This window comes from Poecilia latipinna, unplaced genomic scaffold (genome assembly GCF_001443285.1).
Source record: "Poecilia latipinna isolate Pla-1442-1.1 unplaced genomic scaffold, P_latipinna-1.0 Scaffold1102, whole genome shotgun sequence".
Lineage (NCBI taxonomy): Eukaryota > Metazoa > Chordata > Actinopteri > Cyprinodontiformes > Poeciliidae > Poecilia > Poecilia latipinna.
In genome coordinates, this window is record NW_015113718.1 from 202,659 (window position 1) to 212,422 (window position 9,764).

Below are 9,764 nucleotides of genomic sequence, written 5' to 3' on the forward strand. Positions count from 1 at the left end.
CGCCAAAAAGAAAAAAACAAAAAAAGGAAAGAAAAAGGGGAGAAAGTGGGGGGAAAAAAAAAAAAAAAAAAAAAAAAAAACTTGTCTCTGATTTCAAGAAGTGGGAATATATTTCAGAAAAAAAAAAAATTGGCTTTTTCCCAAATGTACAGCAAGCCTAAGCTGGCAGACTTAAAGTGGAAAAGAAGCAGTTTAGCAGTACATGGTGTAATGTGCTTTGACATTGCAATCACCCAGACAGTTTTAAAAGGTTTCGTTGAAAAGCACCATCACACGGAAAGCCGTAGATTGCATTGCTTGCACACATCCCGGGTTTTAGGTTAGGGCATGTGCCACAGATGACACTGCAATTATTTCAGTCGATGCTACTTCATGGTCCCATCATCTGTAAATGATCCTGTCACCTTGTTGGTGAGGTGAGGTGTATGATAAATCAGAGTCAATCTACAGTGAAATGATATTTTTAGTTTTACTCCTTGTGTCGATGCTGTGTACTATTTGTAACTACAACCAGACGTGTTTAATTATGGCTTCAAAGTAAATGATGTCAGTTTATTTCAGTTTTTTTCCTTAGGGATATTTCACAATGTGTACCCCTCCTCATTTCTGGTGTTTTATCATGATTACCATGTACATAAATGTTTGAATTATTGCCAAATGTTACATATTGCTTTATTTCCCCCATTTCTGTGTTTTACATTGTTCCTGTTTTGATTACCTGCTCGGGTAAACTTGCTTAAAGATTTCTCCTGTAAAATAGGGGAAAAAAAAAAAAAACAAAAAACGTCAGTGTGTAGTGTGATTGCACATGTTCATTTTCACAGGAAGTTCATTTTGTTAACATTTAATGGTTGAAGATCACTTTAAATCTTTATGACATTAAACCTTATAAGAAATTGGCTCCCCAGCATCTTGTCACACTGAGTCTGCCCCGGTCTGTTGGTGCTCAGAGTTGTCTCGTTTCATTCCTGAAAGGCCTTCTCAACAGGATAAACACACCATTTTTAAGAGGTACATTTCGGTGTAGCTTTTTAATGGGCAATAAATCTGTGTCCACAGGCGTGGATGATACCAGAGGTACACCTCAGGGAGCACATCCATTTTGCTGCGGCCATCAGGGACAGGGGTCTTTTCATTCGCTTCCATTACTCTTATCTGATCAGGATGAGGCACCTACTCCTTCAGCATCAAGTCACACCAGGCTCCCCCTGCTGCACTCATCCAAATCCCTTAAAACCATGCTGATATGTATTTCTGTTTTCATACTTTACCTCTCACAGTATTGGCGTTTAGACTGCACACTTATGAGACCATAAAATTAGTTTGCATAATTTATAGCTTCATTTAAATACCACTAACACGTGGAGGTGTAGTGACACCGATCGCAAAGTTTGTTCTAAACCACAAAAAGTAACTGAACATTTGGCCAACTTCGCCAAGCCACTGCCAGAGATAAAATAGATTTTTAGTTCCTAATGCTACAGTGAGAAGGGAGCTATAGTGTGGGCCAAAGAACGTCTAAAAAAAAACATGTGTAAAAAAAGTAAGACATTGTTATTTAAAGCTGGGGTTTGTATGTTGTTCGTCAAGCCTCAGGAGTTTGTTATTTTTTTTCCTCCAGGAGGCTAAATGAACTGGGTTCACAGCAGATGGTTCATACATTTAGCAAGGTAAATAAAGCAACTGATGCATTGTATCATGTGCCGCTACACATAGCTAACGCAGGTGAACCCACATGAGTGAAATGTATGAATGGAACATCTACCAACAAGTTTACAGAAATAATAGCAATAATGTAGTTTGAGGGAGATGGATGCAGTTCATTCTCTCTCTGAGAGGGGGCTAGCTTTGTTGCTCTTTGACAAAACCCCCGCTCCAAACCAAAGGAAAAAAAAACGATTTCAGATGAAAGTGATGACTCAGAAATTAGGTTTTGTTAAAAGATCATAATACATAATATCTTACCTGTAGTAGATAACTCTCCTGGTGTCTTCTTAGTGTAGTAAAAATCCAGATTGGTCCTGGACGCTAATGCTAACAGCAAAATCTGAGAGGGTCCAAAAACAAAGAACAGGTCTACTATCTTTAAACGGTAGTCTCAGAACTATCCTACTGAATGCTGTTGTATGAATATTAAATCTTCTGCCACTTTTACACTGGACAAATATTTACAGCAGTGTTGATCCATTTTTACAGGAACTTGAGTTAGCGCAGCACCAATGAACTCTCCTGTGTGAAACGAAGACTGAGAACGGAACGTAAAACGTTTGACGTAATCATAAACGTATGAAAAAAAATATAGCGGCGGAAAATGGAAAAATATTGCAGCGAATAATTGCCATTAAATATTCACTAAACTTTTTTCACTGGGATGTTTCACTCAGGAAGAACATTGAAGATGCACTGCCTCCAACCTCCAATTACGCCACATCAAAAACCGCAAAAATCAGGAGTAAGAGACAATATGGAGAAGTTACAAACCCAGTTCCGATTTCCTGCTTCGGGCCTTTTGCTGCATGGGTTCCCCTTCTTACTCCGCCCTTCTTCCAGTCCAGTTACTAATAAATAAAGGCCGCCAGTGCCCCGAAGCTACATTTGAGTTGTTTTAAAAAGGCACAAGTGCACTTTGGTTCCGGCTATCCTTAAATTAGCCATTACCTTCAGCCGGCAGAACCGACTGATTTGGATTCATACATGTGCATTTCAACAACAACAAAAAAAATGAAAATATGACCAGTCAAAGAAAAGCAAAAAAACGAATACAGCCAACCTTTCTTTCAGTGGAAAGAACGTTAACTTGATGGTTGTCCAGCGGTCAGTATCCAACACTCCCCACAAACAGGGTAAGCCACAAAAGGTCACTGGTAAAGAATGTGCAATGTGTGATAGAAAAAGATGTATAACCAACTTAATAATCCAAGCCTGGAAAGGATCGTAAAGCTAAGAACATTCATGGTCCAAAAAAAAAAAGAGAGAGCTTCAAATGTGAACATTTTAGAATTAAAAGTCATTTTCTACATTGGCATCATGAAATATAGAACTGTAACTTTATTTTGGGTTTTCATCAGCAGTAAGCAGAAAGCATCAAAATCAACATTAAATTCTTGGATTAAATTACTGAACTAAGTTTACTTTTGAGTGACATTCTAATTTAGTGAGATGCATTTGTAAACATACACACCAAAAATGATCAACAGCAAGTAGGTTCAGCACTTGAGAAATACTGAAAGATCTCTTTAGGTTTCTCCTGGCGTGGCATCATCCAGTGCATATTTGCTGCCATCGAAATGACAGGAGAATTTTTCAATTTTGACAGCACAACTGCAGGCTTCTCTTTCAAGCACTGCAGTTAGTGGAGGAAAGCGAAGGAGAAAGATAAAAGGTTGGAGAGGCATCCCGAAGCCGAGATGGTATCAGGCCTTTTCGAAGGATCTGTGCTGAGAGGGGCGGACGTGGATCAGCAAGCCGCTGATGAAGACGTCTCTTCTAGCAGGAAAGAGCGGCCGCACATCCACTTTAATTAGAGCTGGGGCCTCGCATTCACATAAAACAAGAGGGAAAAAGTTTTTTTTTTTTTTTTTTTTTTTTTTTTAAGGTGGTGGTGGTGGTGGGGGGGGAGTTGTTAACATTTACAATGGGACTTTAACAGTGCAGTCTCTGAGCATTTCCTTTTGATTAGGCCGGTTAAGCGGTTTTGTAATTATAATTGAAAAAGACATGCAGCAGAAAAAAAAAGAAAAGAAAAATCACTGCAATATAACATCCACATCCATTAACAAAACCATAAAAAGAAACGGTAGATAATCATCACTCTTCTTCTATAAGCTGAGATCTGTGGTAAAACAGACTAACATTCAATTGAGCACAGAAAAAAAAAAAAAAAAGTAATGAAGCCGAGTCACTTCAGACTGCTGGAAAATGTTTTAATGGGTTAATGCAGGCATTCTTGCAGACAACAACTTCATAATTTTTTCCAAAGTTTTCAACGTGGCGTTGATTGATGAGTAATATCATCGAAAAATGATGCTACTCTCACTTTACAAAATCCTCCGAAGTGTCTGTCACACCACACTACATACAAGACGGACTGAATAACCATGACAATACCCCCCCTATTGAAACACAGAATAACATCGCCAGTAGAAGTGATGCTCAGCATCCTACAGATATCCAAGCATGTTAGAGGAACCTTTTACTCAATTCATGTACTTCTGCACAGATGTCGAATAATTGCAGAAAATAAGCTGTTAAAAGCAAAACTGGAACTTTTGACACTTTCTTTTGACAATAAAACAACCATGCATTAGTCTCTCCACTTTTAGTTCACCACAATATACTGAGCATATATATTTGAAAGTTGGCAATACTAAAAAGGAACAAATTTTCTTTTTTTTTTTTTAGTAAGAGTTCACAGATGTATGATCTGGAATATGTAATTTGAATGGGAGACGGAGGACATATTTCCATAAATGTCCAATGTTTTCGTAGATTTGGGCCAAACAGACACTTTTCCATCTTACATGGATTGACACTTGCCTTCAAAATAGCAGATTACTACCCCCCCTCCCCCTGACAAATACACAATAGAACACACTTTCTTGTACATTGGTCTTCTAAAGATGGTTCAATTGTCATTTACATAGAAATGGTGCCATCAATATGGGGCATACGCATATTTTCAAAAAGTGTAAAGAACTGACCTTGCACTGAGTGTTCATGCTTTTTAATGTCTAGTCACAAAACGGGCTAAACATTACAAATATATAATATTTCCCATTTAGTTAAACCTTTGTTACGTTCCTATAGAACTCCATATCAAAATGACTATACATGGGAACTAGTGCAACCTGGAGGAGGCCTGGTCTTTGTGACAAGGCAGGCACGGAGTAAAATAGACGAAGTGCTCTTGAGCAGTTCCAGAGCAATGGCAGATATATTAAGGCCATTTTGAAAATTACAGGAAAAAAAAAAATGTAGAAGAGAACTTGGCTTGCTGCCCGCGCTAAACAGAGTTCAGCCGGGGCAGCAAAGCAAGCAACACCGATTGAATCAATTGTTTTCCAATCCACAGATGTCAAACTTCCATGTGCCAGCCTCCCCCCTCAATGTCTCTGGTCAGAAAGCTCCACTCCTCTTTATTCAAGTGTGTTCAGTTTTGGTGGAAATAAAAGAGTGGCACACTCACTAGTCCTTTTCTTTGTAAAAACCTCCATGCTTCATACCCTTCTTTATAGTCCAGGAGCAAAGTCGGGCAGTCAGGACTGTTTTAGGCGCTTCCTCGGAAGACCAAAGGGTGGGCACTGTGCGGAAGCCAGGGCACGGAAGGCTTCGGCTACCAAGTGAGGATGGGACTGGATCATTGACTTCCAGCCTGCGGTCTCCATTATGTCTGTGGCGTGACTGTAAGCACAGGCAAAGTGAAGTTAACACCAAGACGCCATGATCGGCACATTAAAAAGCAATAAACATAAATGAGATTGTAATGCAGGAGAGCGCTGACTCAGCAGCTGCATCTTCATCCAGAAAAGGACCAGAAGTGCTTTTCGCCACAAAGATAAACAGAAAATTAATTCTAAGAGACGCATAAAAAAAAAAAAAAACAATAAAAAAATAGACGGTTTCAGCCTGGCCGTGATCAGTGATTGATTAGCAAACACACCCTAAAATAATGCTAACACATCGTCATAGCAACACTAATCTTTTGTGTGAATGTCGCTATTGAGAGAAGAAAACTTAAAAGGTGTCTACTTTCATTATCACTTGAGTGTTTGGAAATTAAATCAAAGGAAGGTTCTTTTGAAAGAAAACCATTTTATCAAACTGTGAAAAGTGTTAAAGGACACTTGAGACGGATGATGTGAATTCTGAACTAAGTGTGGTAAAAACTGCTTTGAGTGTTTTGAGATCTGTGTTTTGAAATGTATTTAGAAATGCTGGCAGCCTTTTCTAAATTTCAGTTAAGTGCTCTAAATTCTCTTGTGAATCCATCCAGCTGTCATTAATGCTAGCTCCGCTAACTGGTAAGGCAGTTTAAAAGTGCCAAATACACCTTAAATGTCATCATTATTTCAAGAAAGTAAAATCCTCTTTATAAAGACTGATTTATCGATCGGTGGGGTGTCACCTCAGCACCTCAAAGCTTTACAAGAACCAGCAAAAGAAAAAAGAGCCATAAAATTCTGCTCTATCCAGGACCCACCACTGCATGCATAAAACAACCAAAATAAAGTTCTTCATTTCAAGGTGTCCTGAAACACTGCACTACATCATCGAAAAGAAAAACTTGCTTCCTTTCTTTAAAAAATAAAACAAATATTCCTTTTTGCGGGGTTTATCCAAGTATGAGTCTATTAATAACTTGGATCCAAAGATAAGGGGCTTCAAACTGAAAAGGCAAACAGCACTCTGTCTGCCTAAGCTAAAACAATGAATTCTAATGCATCTGGTAGGGGGAAGAGATAAGAGCGTGTTATTAATCTTGTGTCACATATATCAGCTAATTACATACTTGCTATTCCAGTTCTTTCCATCTTTACAGCCCAGCTGTCTCAGGACACTGCACCTATGGCAAGGAGATAAAAAGGTAAGCATTCAAGGCTGGTAAACAGAAATGGCAGCAGGAATTTATCACTTTGCCTTTTTTTTTTTTTTTTGCGATACTTGCCTGTTGATAAAATCTATGGCTTGTGCTTTGAGTTGCTCGGCACTGTGCAAGTCAGCCAAGATGAGGGTGTCGGCCACATTCTCCACTGAAAGGCTGTTGCACAAGGCCTCCTCACACATGACCTTTAAACGCTCCAGAGCATACTAGAGAGGGGGTAAAGGGGGGAAACAGGATACAGCCGTGATCGAAAGGTTAGGAAATGCATTCAGTTGGTTTAGGGATTTTATTATTTGAGACTGTCCGCAAATCTGTTTTCAGTTAAAATGTGCGTAGTGAACCTACGATCATCACAAAAAGCTTGATTATACTCCTAATATTAGTTAAAAAAAAAAAAAATGAATCTTTTATTAATGAAATGACTGGTTCTGCCTTTCCATCAGCTGCAGTTATAATATAAATGCAAGCAAGTCTAAAACCTTTTTATTGTCTCCAGGAACACACCTTTCCACCATATGACAGATACAGCTAAATCACATGTTGCCTGTATGCCGTGTGCTTACAACCACCGGTTGTATTCTGCCAGTAGGCTGCACATGTTGTTGTTACATGTGTAATGTGTCTCACAAATGTGCCGTATTTCCCCTGCGCTTCCTGTCTCTGTTACAATGAAACTGACAGAGATAAAAGAAGAGGTGCCGACTCCCAGAGCGCTCAAAGAGGCGTGTCCACAAAAACGCAGCATCATCAAAACTAATCAGGCAGCAACAAATCATTACAATAACATTTAATATGACACAAGAGGTGCCTGTGCTACAAAAACATGTCAATAACATTTAATAATGCAATGCTTTGAGCAGAAGGCAGAAGATAGAATGCCTCCTGCTTAAAATGATCAGGAGTGTGCAATATTTAAAGGGGCATAGTACACATGATGTATTTTGCCTTATTTTCAACAGGAAACATGCTAAATTTCAGAATAAAATCATCCATTTGAACTAATTCAACATGGGAAGACAACTAAACATGACTACAGAGTTGTCAAGTTGCTTTATTTTCTAACTGTAGAATCAGTTTTTGTTTAAAAACCTAGCATTGCTGTATTAGTTTCTGAGAGACTAATGTTTTTTCCCACTAGATGTGAGCAGTGACTTTCAGATGCTGCTCAAGGGAGTTACACAACCCTTCCTCTGTGTTCACAGGACAGCAAACAGTTTCAGAAACTGACAGATACATTTTTGATTTTACAAATATCACATTAAATTGAATCTAAGAATTTGCTATAACACAAAAATTTCAATTTGATATACTAAAAGGATGACTTTCTTGTCAACTTGCTTTTTACATGGCCTGCCACACTTTCTGGCAACTCCTGGTGGAATTATAAAAATTCCTAACTGTAGTGGAATAATTTCCAATTGAAAGTTTTAGAAAAATTTGACCTTTAATTTGAAGTTTTTATAACGGATTCATTTCTAAAATTTAAACTAACTTTTAATAAATTCATCAGTAGTCTAGGAGCTTGGTGTTTTCCTGGCATGGGCCATGAATAACTTCCCTAGGGCACTTTTTCCAAAAATCCTCTTTTCTGAATGCTCCTGAACACAACCATGTAAACATTTAACAGGACAAGACTATGCATCATCTTACTGGACAGCTGGTATGGCAGTCTGAGATGTGAATATTTTCCACATGAAATAAATACTTTTTTATTGTTATATTATGCTGCTATAAAAATATATAAGAATTTATTTTTAGGATCTTCTGCAGGGATGCGCAAATGTGTAATATGCATTCCAGGGTCAAATCCATATATTGTAGGTGTTAACCCATTGCATTAGAGTAATAATCTCAGCAGTCGTCAGTAAATCCAATGGGATATTCTAACCTATTTTACATTTCCAGTGGAGCAGATGAGAGTACATAATTATGCTCAGGACTATATAATGCAAAATGTACTGTTTTATTAATAAAGATTTATTTTAAACTAGCTACTTTGTTTAAAGTAGAATCCTGACATAAAGACGTCTTTAGAATAAGAGGTGAAATGTTTTCAAGCAACCAGCCGTCTTGTTTCCTTCCACTTAAGCACTTAGATTTTCAGTCACCCACTTCCTGGGTAACTGAGAAACTACACAAGTGTTCTTTGTGAAAATAAAAATACATCATTCATATATAATTACCGTATGTTTTTCAAATTATTAACTGATAACCATCTAGAAATTGTGAGGATTGGCCATACTAGGGATTCCAATTAAGAAAAAGTTAAAGGAAGATAATGATCGGATACAAATGGAGCTGACAAAGCTAACCTTCCACAGGTACTTACTTTATCAGCAGCTGCCAGCAAATTGTCTGCCATTTTTTCCAAGTTTGGCGCCTTCCCTGTATAAATGAAGCCCATCATTTCCCTAAAGACATCTGGATCCACATCACTGATGTCAACTCGATTCTGCAGATGAAACAAAATGTTTGTTTACTGCACATAAAATTATGATGTCATGGATTACAGTGCTTTACAAAACTTGATTTTTTCCCCCCACAATCTGAACAACAAAGTTGATGCACATTTGTTATTTGTTTTTTCAAAAGAATATTAAAAAAAAAAAAAACATGTGGTTTTTTTGAAGACAGAAGAAAGAGACAGAAAATGAATAAAACAAAGTGTTCTGATCAGATAAGACCAGACCGAGATGTTTTTGGCTCACATGAAGAGCATTATTAGGGTCAGAAACTTAAACAACATGAGCACAACATTCTGAAAGAAAAACAAATGGCCCAGTCAAAGTTAAGAGCTAAATTCAATTGAGAATATGGGGAAATACTTTAAAATAGCTGTTTTTTACAGTGAATCCTCATCAAACATGCCTTCTGAAGGGAAGGTTTTATTTAAATGCAACAGACTAAATAGGGCTAGCAACATGTGCATGCCTCGCTTTCACTGTCTTCAGGATCACATAAAATGTTTTGGGGGCACTTCAGTCGAAACAAACTGAAGTTTGAGGGTATAACTAGACAAAACACAAAAAACTCTAAAAAGTGTGAAAAGAGGCACTGTAGAGTAAATACTTAAGCCATTTGGTGGGATTTAGCTTCCTGATTGCTAACACGGCTGCAGCATTTTAGCAATCAAGAACCAGTTTGTGTATTGAGGACACGGGAG

The 9,764-nt window shown here is 37.9% G+C and overlaps 1 protein-coding gene and 1 long non-coding RNA gene across 2 annotated transcripts in view; both read right to left on the reverse strand.

The window, feature by feature from the left end:
- LOC106959628 (uncharacterized) overlaps positions 1–2,166 on the reverse strand; it is a 23,215-nt gene extending 21,049 nt beyond the window's left edge. Inside the window, exon 1 of the long non-coding RNA XR_001427398.1 lies at positions 1,966–2,166. This is a non-coding gene — a long non-coding RNA (uncharacterized LOC106959628). The remainder of the gene's footprint in view (positions 1–1,965) is intronic.
- A 1,740-nt stretch (positions 2,167–3,906) lies between these two features.
- On the reverse strand, positions 3,907–9,085 carry LOC106959627 (speckle-type POZ protein-like A). Its single transcript, XM_015052335.1, has 4 exons — positions 8,931–9,085; positions 6,665–6,807; positions 6,509–6,562; positions 3,907–5,400 (listed from the first exon to the last, which is right to left on the reverse strand). The coding sequence occupies exons 1-4, from the start codon at positions 9,006–9,008 to the stop codon at positions 5,256–5,258; spliced, it is 420 nt and encodes a 139-aa protein (XP_014907821.1). The 5' UTR covers positions 9,009–9,085; the 3' UTR covers positions 3,907–5,255.
- Positions 9,086–9,764: the final 679 nt, after the last annotated feature.